Source organism: Podarcis filfolensis (assembly GCF_964270895.1).
Source record: "Podarcis filfolensis genome assembly, chromosome: Z".
Taxonomy (NCBI): Eukaryota; Metazoa; Chordata; class Lepidosauria; order Squamata; family Lacertidae; genus Podarcis; species Podarcis filfolensis.
This window is the reverse complement of record NC_139617.1, coordinates 17,459,354-17,475,553: the sequence shown is the minus strand read 5'-3', so window position 1 is coordinate 17,475,553 and position 16,200 is coordinate 17,459,354. Positions and strand designations below refer to the sequence as shown.

General features: G+C 42.4%; 1 protein-coding gene across 1 annotated transcript; it reads right to left on the bottom strand.

The window, feature by feature from the left end:
* Positions 1-408: 408 nt before the first annotated feature.
* TMEM35A (transmembrane protein 35A) lies at positions 409-14,146 on the bottom strand. Its single transcript, XM_083596167.1, has 3 exons — positions 13,969-14,146; positions 8,743-8,944; positions 409-1,759 (listed from the first exon to the last, which is right to left on the bottom strand). Exons 2-3 carry the CDS (start codon positions 8,860-8,862, stop codon positions 1,373-1,375), a joined length of 507 nt encoding a protein of 168 aa, XP_083452293.1. The 5' UTR covers positions 8,863-8,944; positions 13,969-14,146; the 3' UTR covers positions 409-1,372.
* Positions 14,147-16,200: the final 2,054 nt, after the last annotated feature.

Here is a 16,200-nt window from a genome sequence, read left to right as displayed (position 1 = left end):
CTGCTGTAGATGAATGACCATTGCTTATGGGGCCTCTTCTACCTCTGCAGGATGGAGTCTTAAGAGTTGGTCACACAGTCCTTTCACATAGTCATTTTTCAGGTGGAAAATTCACCAGCAGCATTTATTGTGTTGAAGCCCTGATTCTTCCCTTATCCAGGAATATCATCTTAAGGGCTTATTCTAGTATAACAACCCCAGTACTCAGAGAAGTCACATCAGAGCTCATAGCAAGTTGAAAGAATCCATGGCCCCATATAATTTGAGGGGTTCCTGGCTTACTCCCTCTATCATCCAAGAATAAATAATCATGTTACTAATAGCAAGCTGGAAGTTGCAGGCAGATGCAAGGCATTTCAATCCTAAGTATGTTTCACACACATGAAAATTCAAATATTTACAAAGACATTTTCCTTCAAATTTCAAAAAGTTTATTTTTATAAATTAATGGGGAGGGCAAAGAAAGGGAGGAGGAGGTGGAGAATGCAAACCAGACAATACCAAAAAAGGCAACATACAATTTAAAAACCTTATTTCCCAGGACAGTTTAACCTTTCTGTTTTTTTGCCCTCCAAGCTCAACACTAAAACAATTGAAGCAGCTTCTTAACAGGGACCTGACTATGTCTTGGCTCATCAGTAGATTCCCATGTTGGATGGAAAATGAATCCTGTTCTTAGCATCAAGCCCTCACCCACCCACAGTAACCTGTCACTTATTTAAAGTTAGAGTGAATGGATGGCTGAAAAAGCAGTTTTATGTGTAGGCAGACAGTGAGCAGTCCCTGATCTTTTGACAGCAGCAGACAGTGAGAATTGGGAGTAGAAAGGGTTTGGGGAATGACTGCTGGGTTTATTCTTGGGTATACAGCATTCTCTGCTGAGATAGGTGGGTGGGATGCACCACTTGGCTCATTTGAAGCAGGAAAAAAAAGTTTGTCACTCCAGTGCTAGATGCTAGGCAAACGGGCAAAGTACTGGGAAGGTGAGCAAGCATAGGGTTGGAACTTCCCATGCCTTTTGCCTCTGAAGAATACAGACGGATGCAGAGGCAGTTCAAGTTAAGCAGTTCAGTCTCTCTCACTCACTCACTCACTCACATACACGCACGCACACACCACATGGTACATTTATTCCCCTCTAGAACCATTAAATTAAGTCATGTCTACATGTGTGTGGGACACAGGAGAGAGCAGCTCTAGAGGTTTGGAGTGCACAAGCCAAGCTGTTGTGGAGCCGGCAGATTAAGGTTTTCCCCATGCTCCAAAAGGTAACCCTTTACAAAAACCACAAAAAGAAAAAGAAATGCAAATCTTTTCAGGTTTTGGAGAGAGCTGCTTGGAGGGTCCCCGTGTGTCCCTCATAGGCTTCCCACTAGGACACCTTGATTTTTCCCTTTTCTGGGGCTGCCTCCGCAAGAGGTGGCTGCTCCTCTCCATTCACCGAAAGGGTCTTCTTCTCTGGCAACTGCTCCTCAGGCTGACGGGCGATCAGCAAGCGGCAGGTAAGCAGGATCCCAAAGACCAGGGCATGGGCATAGCGCTTGAGTGGGTCACCCACCAGCTGGTGGAAGAAAAGCACAGCCAGAACAAGCAGCAGCAGCAGAAAGTTAGCCACGTCCTTGGGGCGTCCAGGGACGAGTGTCATGACAATACCGCAGGCCACCTCTAAGGCTCCAATGCTCTTGCGGAGAATGATGGAGCTGACCCCCATCTTCTTAAGCATGGGCAATGCACGGATATAGCTCTTGTAGGCTCGTTTCTGAAATAAAAGCATCAACAACATGGGATTCAGTACTGATTGGGATCTGACATACAGATTCCCCCCCCATCTGAATATACAGGCTCTAAGTGGAGTACAGCTTCTACTTGATTAAAGCTGTGAGAGGAAGATCAGTCTTGCCCATAATAAAGCAAAGCCACTCGTCAGATAAAAAGAAGCTCTTAGCACAGGCAGAGATGGGATTTTCCATCTTATATTCAGTTTCTTCCATCACAGTGTTGAAGAGTTCTCAGTCACCTGTGTCATGCACAGAGGCAGAGTCTTTCTCCCCTGGCTATTAATAATAGACTATAAAATGTACTGATTAATACAATGAAAATATGTAAGCAGGTTATGTAAAAACAATAAAAATAGAATAATATTCAATAACATTTCCTAAAAACCATATGTCACAAATATATGCATGAAAAGAAACAAATTACAAAGTAAGGGTCAGAGTTCAAGAAAGCTGAAGTAAGCATGTAAGTTTTTATGAGGAATTTAAAAGTCTTTACTGCCTCCAACCTGAAGGAGGGCATTCCAGAGGTTGGGTACTATCACTGAGAAGGCCCATTTCTACACTGTCGCCAAGTGACAATCCACCATTTGTAAAGTGACCTGCAAGGTCTCCTTGGAATATATGAAATATAAGCTTGTTCTGTAACAGTAGAAGCAGCCAGCTAGGTAGTGTGGGCCCAAGTTCTCGAAGACTTCAAAAGTCAACAACAAATATTGAACTTGGCTCAATAGCTGCGGCTGCTTCTCCTCCTTCCGCACGTTTTTTCACAAAAGTGACTACAGAAACAAACATTGTAAACGTATACAAGCAAGTGTAAAAACATCCTTACATGCCCAACAGTAACATGTAAATCAGGGCTGATCTAGCCCACCTCACTAAAAAGATGAGCAGAAGAAGAGGCTGGAAACATACATTACCTTCCAAAATAGGGTTCAAAAGCTGGATGAATAAAAACTGATAGTGGTAGAACCAAGCATGTCTTCCTGGGGGAAATGTTCCACAAAACAGGGAAGTACCACTGATCTCACAGTGCTGATGTAATAATATTTGCATAGCTAAGTGTCCCACTAAGCATTCTAGCAGCTACAATTTGCACTAGCTGGAGCTTCTGAACCAACTACAAGGGTAGCCCCTCCTATAGCACATTACAGTAGGATTGGAGAAGATCAGTCTACATCCCAATCCCAAAGAAGGGCAGTGCCAAAGAATGCTCCAACTACCACACAATTGCACTCATTTCACACGCTACCAAGGTTATGCTTAAAATTCTACAAGGAAGGCTCAAGCAGTATGTGGACCGAGAACTCCCAGAAGTGCAAGCTGGATTTAGAAGAGGCAGAGGAACCAGATACCAAATTGCAAACATGCGCTGGATTATGGAGAAAGCTAGAGAGTTCCAGAAAGACATCTACTTCTGCTTCATTGACTAAGCAAAAGCCTTTGACTGTGTCGATCACAGCAAACTATGGCAGGTTCTTAAAGAAATGGGAGTGCCTGATCACCTCATCTGTCTCCTGAGAAATCTCTATGTGGGACAAGAAGCTACAGTTAGAACTGGATATGGAACAACTGATTGGTTCAAAATTGGGAAAGGAGTACGGCAAGGCTGTATATTGTCTCCCTGCTTATTTAACTTATATGCAGAATTCATCATGCGAAAGGCTGGGCTGGATGAATCCCAAGCCGGAATTAAGATCGCCGGAAGAAATATCAACAACCTCAGATATGCAGATGACACAACATTGATGGCAGAAAGTGAGGAGGAATTAAAGAACCTTTTAATGAGGGTGAAAGAGGAGAGCACAAAATATGGTATGAAGCTCAACATCAAAAACCGAAGATCATGGCCACTGGTCCCATCACCTCCTGGCAAATAGAAGGGGAAGAAATGGAGGCAGTGAGAGATTTTACTTTCTTGGGCTCCATGATCACTGCAGATGGTGACAGCAGCCACGAAATTAAAAGACGCCTGCTTCTTGGGAGAAAAGCAATGACAAACCTAGACAGCATCTTAAAAAGCAGACATCACCTTGCCGACAAAGGTCCGTATAGTTAAAGTTATGGTTTTCCCAGTAGTGATGTATGGAAGTGAGAGCTGGACCATAAAGAAGGCTGATCGCCGAAGAATTGATGCTTTTGAATTATGGTGCTGGAGGAGACTCTTGAGAGTCCCATGGACTGCAAGAAGATCAAACGTATCCATTCTGAAGGAAATCAGCCCTGAGTGCTCACTGGAAGGACAGATCCTGAAGCTGAGACTCCAATACTTTGGTCACCTCATGAGAAGAGAAGACTCCCTGGAAAAGACCCTGAAGTTGGGAAAGATGGAGGGCACAAGGAGAAGGGGATGACAGAGGACGAGATGGTTGGACAGTGTTCTCGAAGCTACCAGCATGAGTTTGACTAAACTGCGGGAGGCAGTGGAAGACAGAAGTGCCTGGTCCATGGGGTCACGAAGAGTCAGACACGACTAAATGACTAAACAACAACAATGATGAGGTTACCAACATATAGTCCATTGTGGCAAGATTATCCCTGTTCAGGAATTGTCAAAGTTGGTAATGGAAACTCCAAGCCACTGAGTTCACCTGAGCCCATCTGCAGGGTCTACAATCCATCTTTTCAAAATTTAGTCCCATAGCACTGAATCCCCATTCACTTAACCACTAAGAATATAAAGGTAGATTTCAGAGTTAGAGAAATATTTTGAATATTTAGGGAGGCGGCATATAAATACAAAGTGCATTTATTATTATTATTATTATTATTATTATTATTATTATTGCCATTCTGCTTTTTTACTAATGTCTTCAGAGTGGCTAACAACAAATAACACGAATGGGGAACCTATGGCCCTCCAAAGGTTGATGGACTGCAACTTGTATCATCTTTGATCACCAACTGTTATTGTTAAGGCTAAGAGTTGTAGCCTAGCAACATCTGGAGGACCTCAAGTTCCTTTTAGAATAATTGTTTTTGTCAGATACCAATGTATGCAGATTTAAATAAAGAAATCCCCCAATTTAAAATAATTGAAGTTCCTACAATTAAGCAACTAACAGTACAAACCTAAACACGTCTACTCATAAGTAAGTCCAGTGGAGTTCAGTAGGGCTTACTCTCATGTATGTGGAACTAGTATTGCAGCCTAAGATTTACGGTATTTTGCTGATTTAACCAGATTAACTCCCATATTCCCAAAACAATAGATTTTTTTTCTGTCCTTAGTTTGCAATATTGTGTTTCTCTTCTTGATTAATTTTGTCCCCAACAACAACAAAAAAGAGGTACCAGTTTCTAAACTGACCAGGAAAATAACCTTTTGATCGGGAAGCCTTATCCCCATTTCAGGAAAAAGGAAACTGGCTGCCCTACAGATTGTTGTTCATTCTACACATGCTCAGAATCACTAACATCCTCATTTCACATTGCTAGTGTTATAAGAATTTTAAGGTCATATATATAAAAAATAAATGTTCATAACTGTATATATAAACCACATGTCTGAAACCCCATAGAAAAGGTCCTGAACAAATTGACCTCAACTACTTCTCTGCAAGGTCAAAGTGGGAAACCTCCCCATTGTCTCTTTCCTCACAAATCCTGTCCCCACAAATCCTATCTTAAGGGCACATTCAAGATATGAACAGGGTGTGAGCCTGTGACCTAGATTCAGGAATTAAGTAGTTATAATAACAAAGGAGTGGTCAAAATCCAGATAATGCAATCAGGTACCTTGCCAGACAGGAGATAAACAACACACTGAGATTTCTGTTGTAGATCGCCTTTTCTGTGATGTAGGTATGATGTGACAGGGTGAGCTCCTGTTGCTCGGCCCCTGCTCCTGCCAACCTAGCAGTTCGAAAGCACGTCAAAGTGCAAGTAGATAAATAGGTACAGCTCCGGCGGGAAGGTAAATGGTGTTTCTGTGTGCTGCTCTGGTTCGCCAGAAGCAGCTTAGTCATGCTGGCCACATGACCCGGAAGCTGTACGCCTGCTCCCTCAGCCAGTAAAGTGAGATGAGCACTGCAACCCCAGAGTCGGTCACAACTGGACCTAATGGTCAGGGGTCCCTTTACCTTTACTTAAGCCACCCTAGGGGCCTTTTTATCTAAAGATATGAGGAAATGAATGCTATGAATGAACGAACGAAATCAGCTCTGTCTATTACTCTTGGCATTCATTTAAGAAGAAAATGGCACTGATTTCGTTCAGTTCTTCATTAGTTATGAAATAATGCATACCACTCATTTGGGGGAACCTTTGACTTTCTCACTTGGAGAAAGCACCCCAAATGTAACACACACATCATAGGAGTAATCAGAAGGAAGAAATTATCTGAAAGGAGAGTTAGGGGTTATAGTAAGAGTAACAGTCAGAGCAATCTGCACTCTCTGCCAGTGTTTGAAATTAGCCAGGTGCGAGGAGCATTTTGCACCTGGCTTTCGACCACTTGCGAATAAGTGAAGATACCTTGGTGCCAGGATGGCAGCTGACATCTTCACCATCTGAGGATCATTGTATCTGGACTGTTTTTACACACTAATACTCCATCCTATAGAATTCTATCAGTTATATTATTTTCTGCACAATCAGAATGAATTTCTGGAACCAAATTGCTTTTTCTGTGCAGCCAGAGCAGGAGCAATCACCATTAAGAAAAAGAGGTAGGAATATATATGTGGACTATCGCTGGTTCAGGTGACTTTTCTTCTTTAAGTTCCCAAAGTTCTTAAACTAGCTCAAGGTTGTCATCTGAACTAGCCAGTTGTTTTACTGAGAATCAATCACAGTCAGTCCATCATTTGAAAAATAAGATTTCAGAACCGTTTTGCTCAAACATGGCAACTAGCGACTGCAACCTGTTTTAGCGACTGCAACCTTGGTTTAAGGTTCTAACACTGCTCTCTGCCACCTTTCTTATCTGAAAGTTACAAGTTCAAACTGAAAAGCAGACCATGTTGCAAATTTCAAGCATCAGTTAGTTGGGTACAGTGGTACCTCGGGTTAAGTACTTAATTTGTTCCGGAGGTCCGTTCTTAACCTGAAACTGTTCTTAACCTGAAGCACCACTTTAGCTAATGGGGCTTCCTGCTGCCGCGCCACCATTGCACGATATCTGTTCTTATCCTGATGCAAAGTTCTTAACCTGAAGCACTATTTCTGGGTTAGCGGAGTGTGTAACCTGAAGCGTATGTAACCTGAGGTACCACTGTATCTTGCTTATAAGGAAAATAATGGGCAGGCAAAGATTACTATTCCAGGTGTATTATCATTATTCTTATTTCTATTAATATTGATATTATTATTATTTCTATTAATATCGATATCAATATCGATATTATTATTATTATTATTATTATTATTAATGAGATTAGGATTATTAGTAAAAGGAAAAAGCAAACATATGTTGCATGATTTTCAAAATAAGATACAAAGAGGGGAGATGCAGAAGAATAGGAAAACAGGGAGATGAAATCTGCAGCTGGCTCTTCTGAGATATTGTTAAAACCAAAGTTGTCTGACAATAATTCTAGATGGTAACATAACTGATGTGTGCATTTATTTAAGGGGCCATCACAAAAACCCTGATTAAACCAAAGACTGTGTTGATGAGGTCACTGATGCTGATGATACTGAAATCTCATTAATAAGAGGGTAAGGGTAGAAAGGGTAAGAAATGAAGTACAGTGCTGGTGAGATTTGTGCTTTACAGCCAGCCTGACATAACTGAACATTCCTATGGCTGCCCTTTACTCGAGGGTTCCAGAGTATTTTGCCAGTCCTTCAAGAAGGCAGCTTGGCACAAGAGATCCATATCCCCCCGATATTCCAGATTGTGCAGCAAGGCAAGGAAAAATTAGAACATGTCAGAAAGTTTCATAGTTGTTTCCTAGGACTTCCAAGAAAATCTAGCCATTTTCAGAAAGAAATAATGTATCTAGGATAGATGGGCAAAACATAGCTGAGGTGGTAGCAGCAGGAAGACTAAATGATGGGCAGTCACACTTTGGTTGCCTGCATCGCAACATAGGTGGGGCTCGCCGGTGGATGAATTATAGGCAAGAAACAGGAGGAATGGAAGCATGTTGACTAACTGGAAGACTGGCAGCATCTCAGCCAGAAATCCCAGGTTTATGAAGGACCCACATTTGTCATTTTCCAGAACCTTCTCTTGGGAAAGAAATTAGAGGGCAGGCAGCGGACAAAATCATATTACCCTTTGACAGAGTTGACCCAATACATTTTGGTACTTTCAGCAAAATATCCACAATACCCCACAGAGTGGCAATACGCTAAATAATTTTACAGTTTGTGGCCTTTAAACGGTACTCAGAATTCATGCCCTGACATGAGCTGCCTTGTTCTGTTGGGCTGGTTCTGTCCTTCGCCTGGGAAGGTGATCCACTTTAGATCATTTTGAGGAGAGGGAACAGGGATCCAGTGCCCTATGTTACCTTGCTCACAATCCTAAAAAAAACACTTGGGACTGCCACCCTCCACGCCACTTCACTTGATGGGTAAAATGCACCCGTGTTGTGACTGAGTCTTCTCAGATCAGATACATTTATCTTTCTGCAGAGCTCTCCCCCAACCTGTTCACCCCTGTTCTGGCAGCCCTTCTCAATTTATAGGTGTTTTTGCTGTGGGGGTGGAGGGCAGCCTTAGAAATGAATGCCACAGGAGCCAAACCACCAGCTAACAAGAAATATAATTTCAGCAGCCGCAAAGGGAGGTTCAGGCTTCTTGATCTCTATTCCCAGCCAAATAAGGATGAGGATGTCATTCTGTGGTACCCATTTGTTTCCCTTCTCCCACCCTTGGCACATTCACAGCAACAGCTGCCTTCTTTTTACATGGCTGATGCTAGTTGCAAATAGAAACAGACAGCAGCGGCTGCAAGAGGATGAATGCCAGCCAGTGCTGGCAGTAAGATGTCTCCCACCCCAGATGTACTACTCACCATCTCATTGTAGGCATCTCTGCTGAGCCTGGGGGTCAGTTTGATGGTCCCCATAAAGACGAAGAAGAGCCCCAAGGCTACCGAGAGGGCTACAATTGTTATAGTCCTGGGAGAGGCCATCGGGTCTGGTCCTACCGTGGTTTGGCTCCCTGGCTGTGTAAGAGATGGTCAGTCACCATTGAAGGAGATCAGGAGAGGAAGGCTGCAGAGGCAAGGGAAGATGACAAAAGAGAGAAGCAATTCTGCCTCTCCTGTTCAGCAGCCTCTGGGTCCTAATGTCCCACGTTCCCGACAACAGCAAGGCGACATCTGTTACGGAACGGGCAGGAAAATATTATGGACAAAAAGCCAGGATGTTGCTATAGCACTCCTGTTCCAAAGCTATTTGCAAACCTTTGTGAAATCTACAACAGCTCCTGTCCCCAAAAGGCAATATGCAAAATAGCCTAATGCACACACCGACTGCTGCATTACGTTTCATAGCAGCAACCTCTCCTCTTTCTAATAATGTGATGGTTAGATCTTGCATTTCCAAGCCTGTCTCTATTAAAAAAAAAACCCCAAACCCAACACACACACCCGATTGTAACATGCCACAAATGTCTGGTATTCCAAGCTCTCTCCGTCCCATTTATTATTTTTAATCCTTGGGGGAACCTCAGGAGCTATTCAAATCTAAGACGCAGTACAGTGTAGACATGAAGGCATTTAGGAGCTTCGACTAGCTAGCTGCCCAAGAATCTCTGTCTAGCACAAGGAAATTGTCTCACGATTTATTCTCCTTAGCTGGCTACTATGCTCTTCCCATCTTCCCACGACGTTGAACAAACAAGCACACCTCAATTCCTCATCCTTGCACATATTTGTACTGAATACCATTTGAAGTAGCAACTTTGCTCTTCTTTAAATTGGCAGTGTTAACAGCTCCTCAACATTGAGCCCCAAATATCTCCAGTATACAGGGCTCAGATGCTTTCTATAGCTGCATAATTACTGAGATAATAACCTCTCGAGTGTTATATACACATTAAGTATTATGATGATGATGAAGGAGGATTGCTGCCGGGAAATCCCAAAGAGTGGTTGGAGAGATATATGAATGCTAACAAACGTTTCAGTTTTGCCACTCCTCTGCAACCAATAAATTCTTGAGGACCAAAAGCAGATGGATTTTCAGTACCTTCATTAACAACCTGACTGCAATCTAGGGTCAGCTTCAGCTCTTTCTCCCATTTGTTTTGGCAGAACTTGCACAAGAGGGTGTCTTGGTTTATTGCATCAATAATTTAGAAGACACCTTGCCAATTTCAAGTGGGTACTATTTCTGATTAGTGTGTTCAGAAAAAGATTGTTGGTGAAGAATTATTACAGGGTCAATTGCAGCAGATGAAAACTTTTATTTCTGAAGCTCCTAAAAAACAGGGCCAGCCACTGCACCAACTTGATATTTTAAAAAAGAGGCTTTGCCCTGTTTTACAACCAGTATGATCAAAGTTATATAGAATCAGGCTACTGGCCCATCTAGTCAGTATGGTCTATTCTGGCTTATTATGGTGGCAGGTTTTCCTACCTCTTCCTACATGATCTCCTTTAATTGGAGATCCCAAGGCTGAATTTGTAATCTCATACATCAAATGAAACTGTCCAGGCCAGACCAGATCTGTAAGCAGCCTTAGCTAGAGAGATATCTAGTCTGAAGCCACTGTAGTCAAGCGTAGTCTGCAGGAGGATCTGCTCTGTTTGATCATGTATGGACAGGAAACAGGATCCTTCCTCCAGTGAACTCAAGGCAGCCTACAAGTTTCCCCCCATCTTTTATCCACATAACAACCCTGTAATGTTGGTTAGGCTGAGAGGTGGTGACTTGCCCCACTCAGGTCCACAGCTGATTTTATCCATAGCCCAGCCAATCAAGATGCCTCTTACAGGCTGCCTATCATACAGACTGGAGCTGGGCTTTACTGTTAACTCCACTGAACTCAATGGAAGGAATGTATGCAGGAAAGCCTATTGGGGGTGTGGATATATTCCCCAAGAAATCCTGCTGCGTTAAATGACAGTGGGATGGGCTAGATAACATTGGAAAATGACCCCAACTATGCAGTTGTTCCTGCGTAGCTTTGAAGTTCTAGGTTAATAATACAGATTTAAGATTTGCAGTTGGTAGAATTAGCTATGTTGTTTGACATCTAAAGAGTGGGTGGGAATTTTTAAAACGTGGATGAGGTTGACACTTTTTGAGCAGCAACATATGGTTGCAATCTCTGGAACGCTTTAGGGAGGATTAACTGGAATGCCTCCTCATCTTTCTCCGCCACCACATTACTAGGGTGGTTTTCAATTTTTATGTCTCCAGTATCTTGGTATAGTGTTGAAAATTCTAGGGTTTTCACAATTAAAGTGCTTGATTGCTCTATTGAAACAAATCCACTTTTAAAAAATACAGTGGTACCTCGGGTTAAGTACTTAATTCATTCCGGGGGTCCGTACTTAACCTGAAACTGTTCTTAACCTGAAGCACCACTTTAGCTAATGGGGCCTCCTGCTGCCGCCGCGCCGCCGGAGCACGATTTCTGTTCTTATCCTGAAGCAAAGTTCTTAACCTGAAGCACTATTTCTGGGTTAGCGGAGTCTGTAACCTGAAGTGTATGTAACCTGAAGTGTATGTAACCCGAGGTACCACTGTAAAAAAAAAAAAAAGACTTTCTGCACTTTGGAAAGTGACAGGGAAATGCACTGAAAACTGTAGAATGAACTAATGATTAATAAGAAGACATACAAACACCCCACAAGCAAATCAGGATGAATGCTCATTGTCGGATAAGTACACTGCAAGCAAATCAGAACAAATGCTCAAAAAACACAGGACACAGTCTATCCACTATGTAAGCTTTACGCAAGCAAAGCAGCATGAATGCTGAACAAAATTGTCATCTGCAGGATTCCTTAAACTAAGAGAAGAATCTAATCTGATTACTATTTGTGGGTTACATGCAAGTATTCTGGGTAATTTATTAAATCTATTGATGCTTCAGTGTGCATTCAACTTAAAACAGCACCCCCTCACACAAAAAACCCTCACTCACCACATTCAGAGATAAATCCTTTTCATACAATTGTAGAAATGGAAGAGACTACATGGGTCATCTAGTCCAACCCCCTGTAATGCAGGAATCTTTTTTGCCTAATGTGGTACTTGAACCCACAACCCTGAGATTAAGAATCTCATGCTCTACCGACTGATCTATCCAACATATTACTGGAAAAAATTATGCAAAAAGGTATTATTTGCATGTGTTGTACAATCTGGTTGCTTTTAAAAATAATAATTCAGGGGGTTACTGTATTTCCTTCCACTCATTCTGAATTTCTTTTCTCTCCCCCATCCCCCAGTTCCCTCCTCTCCTAGATTTGCATTCAGGGGTGTACTTAGGGTCCCTTGCGCCCTTGGCAAGGAGCTGTATTGATGCCCCCCCATGAAAAAAATCTTTCCTGCAACAGCTGCATTATTTGTCTAAAAATTACTGCTAAAATGAAATTAATTACTGTTCATTTAGTTGTGAATTCTTTAATTCCATTGATTAAACGTGCCATGTAATTTAATGGTGTAAATAATAAATAAATAAATGAAGCAAGTTCTTGGTCCCTGGTAGAGTTAATACACTCATGTCTAGCACCCTGTTTTAACACTCCAAGCCTTGATTAAATTCTAACACCTACTTGACCCAGGAATTTAGGGTGTCTGGCACCCGCAAACTCATAACACTGTAAATTCTATATGAGGAAATTGTGGTTTTCCGGATATTGGGACTCCAGCTCTCATCAGTCCTAAAAATCATGTCCAGTGATGATGGGAGTTGGGAGTCCAGCATTTGGAGGGCTACAAGTTCCCCATCCTGGATATAGACTAACAGTTTCTGACTTCCAAGCTAAAATGACAACATTTCCACACAAGAGGGAGGTGTGAGCAAGGAAAAGCAAGGTTCGCAGAAGTGCAAAAAAAATGTTTTTAAATCCCCTGGAAAAGGACTGAGCCACAGAACGCTGACTGAGTGTTGGAGGGGAAACTCCTAGGAAACTGGGTTGGGGGGGGGGGGAGAGACAGAATGGGCTATTCTGAGAGAGGCCATGGCTGGCTGGCTGGCTGGCTGGCTGGAACACTGGCACACACCACATATTAACATTTTGCTGCAAGTCCAACTTGTTCATTTATATTTGTGTCGTTTCCAGCCTTTCTGTACTGGCAGGCACATGATGCGGTGTGTGAATGCCTACTAGCCTACTGCACAAAGGCAGAACTGACATTTGTTGCCCCACGCCTCTGGACCCGACCACCGCTGACAGACCATGGGTTGTCCTATTGGATACCGTAGAAGCCAATCAGAGCTCATGGAGTGTTAATCAATCAGGAGGGAGTGGAATTTTTTAAAAAATAGAACTGGACTGTTAAACTGCCAGATAGGGCAACCCGGATTATTTCCCTGAAGAGAAGGAAAAGATCCTAGAAGCGTCTATTGTTGGACCCATAAGCTCCCCAGCCAGAGACACAGTGGATTTTAGGAACCATCTACAAACACACAAAATATTACCTGCCCAAAGAGCCATTAGAAAGCAACACAAAAATATATTTAGTTTTTAAAGTCTAAACTTTATCATGGCTCAGGATTCAAGCCATCCTAATGCAGTTCTTATAGCCATCCCAAAAAGTCACTTGTCAGGGTGTGCTTTAACTGAGAGGCTGGAGGATCGGGGTGCAGGATCCAGACCCACCCTCATGCAGGTCACCTGCCATCCCAATGCTAATGCTTTCTTGCCTGAATGAGCGGAACAAAATGACACAACACGATGGCCAATAACAATGGCACTAAACACTATTTATAGACTAATACAAATGATCAGAAATTGCAACCAAAGTCTCTAAATCTTCTTCACCAGTCACAGTAGAATAATTCAAAAGTTCGATATGTACATAATCTGTCACCAAATATCGCCGGAACAGTTTCCGGATAACCAATCTGTTTCGTTAAATGCTTCATCAGCCAGTCTTGATCAATTCTTCATCAGCCAGACTTGTAAGATTTAATGTGAGAAAGATTGTATTAGTCTAGAAATAGTTATTTTGTCCAACTCTTTCTTGCCTGGCTGCTTGTGGAAGGCCCCTAAAGCCCGTCCTCTGGGCAACCCCAATTTCTCTGAGCCGCACACATCCTGAAATGCAATGTTTACCTGTAGCCAACCAAAAGGGCACCAATGGCTTTCAATGGCCATCTGGCATCATTCACTTTCAGCCTGTCTCCTTGCCCCAAATATGATTGGCAATGCAGTTCTGGATTTATCTAGGCATGGCTCTAGATGAGCCTTGAGAGTGATCACTCCCAGTCAGGTAAAGTGGGTTCAGGACTGCAGCCTTGGCGTTCTGAGGCTGGACTAGAATCAACTCAGTAAATAAGCTCAGGATAATTCTTGAGACCCCCAGCGTCATTATTATTTTTATTTTATTATTAGTAGTACTAGTATACTGCCCTTCATTTAGCATAACTAAATCCTGGGGTTTCTGTGTTTGGCAAAGTTGAATCAAACCTTAATTAATTCAAACTTTCACTAAATCCAGGAATTTAGGGGACTCCCTCCCCCCATTGTAAAAATAATAAAAATAAATAAATGTGTTAGAAGCTCCATCTTTAGCAAAAACTAAGAGTCTTAGTCCAAAACCAACCTTGTTTTGTTTACCATCAACCCAATGAAGTCTTCCAGAGAACTGGAAAGCTTGCATACCCTTTTGGAACATTTTGACTGGCCTAGCATAGTAGGGCCCTAATGTGAAATTTGACATCTTTCATATAAGTCAGCACAACTGCTTTTGGTTTTTTCCTGCGACATAACTATGTACACACCATGCATTTAAAGCATGCTTCCCTCCAAAGCATCTTGGAGACTAGCTTTATCTCCTTACGGTGGGTCCTGAGGCACAGCAACAGCAAAGGCAAAGGTGCTGTGGTCCCAGATCTGCAGGGGGAGGGTGGTGGCAGGGCATTTTGTTTCAAGCTCCAAAATGTCCTGGGCCAGCCGAGACCTTTGGAGGAACTGGGGAGGGACAGTGTTGTCCATGGGCCCTTCTACGCATCATTTTTTAAATTGTGCATTTATGATGGCCTGTGCTCATGATGGCACTGGGGCAGTTATATGTGATCCCACTTTCAGTACTGTTTGTGCCTGCAATTGTTTTGGAGCAGACATACTACTTCACTACCAATCAGTGCCTATCCCAGAACTTTTGCTTCTTACCTTTCTTTCAACCACTTTTCTTGTAGTATAGTGCAGGTGGCAGGAATGCAATAACACTGGGGAAGCATTGCAGAACAGCTAATAAGGTGAACAGGTGTGCAGATGGTCCAGTATAAATCCACCACTAAGGCATTATATTTGCGCTAATGCCATGCTGCAAAATTTAACCACGACCAAACAACAGCCTATCACCAGATTGGAAGGATGATATTTCATGAGTCTTTATTGAGTTAAAACAGGACTCACCAGATGTCACTTTACTAAGAGTCCCATCAAACCTGGGGCCAGCTGTGGAGTCCTGTGTCCAGTTCTGGGTGCCACAATTTAAGAAGAACATTGATAAGCTGGAATATGTGCAGAGGAGAGCAACCAAGATGGTCAAGGGTCTGGAAAACAAGCCTGATGAGGAACGGTTGAGGGAGTTGGGTATGTTTAACCTGGATAAGAGGAGACTGAGATATGATAACTATCTTCAAATACTTACAGGGCTATCATGTGGAAGATGGAGAAAGCTTGTTTTCTCCTCCAGAGGTTAGGACCCGAACCAAGAGATTCAAATTACAAGAAAGGAGATTCCTATGAAACATCAGAAAGAACTTTCTGACAGTAAGAGATGTTCAACGGTTGAACAGACTCCCATGAGAGGTGGTAAACTCTCCTTCCTTAGAAGTTTTTAAGCAGAAGTTGGATGACTATCTGTCATATATGATCTAGTTGAGATTTCTGCATTGAAGTGGGTTAGACTAGATTACCATTGGTGTCCCATCCAACTCTACCGCTTTATGCTTCTTTCCACATAACAAATTATCAAACCATATAATCACCTACATATTTTTCCCCTCCCCCCCAGGACTTCCTTCAGCTCCTCTCCCTGGTTTCACTGCACATATTTTCTCTGCATGTTATAAAATTGTATATATCCTTACATATCTTTCCATCATGTTATCAACAAAAAAATTGTGTATGTTTATTCAAAACCTGCCAAGGAGTCCAGTTAATTCTGTTGTGTTTTTAAATAATTTGTATAACGTTCCCATTCATCCTTAAAGTCACAGTTGTCCTTGTCTCGCAGTTATGTCAATTTAGCCAGTTCTGCATAATTCATCAATTTCTCTTGCCACTGTTCTTTTGTCGGGGTTTCCTCATTCTTCCATCCTTGTGCTATCAAGACTC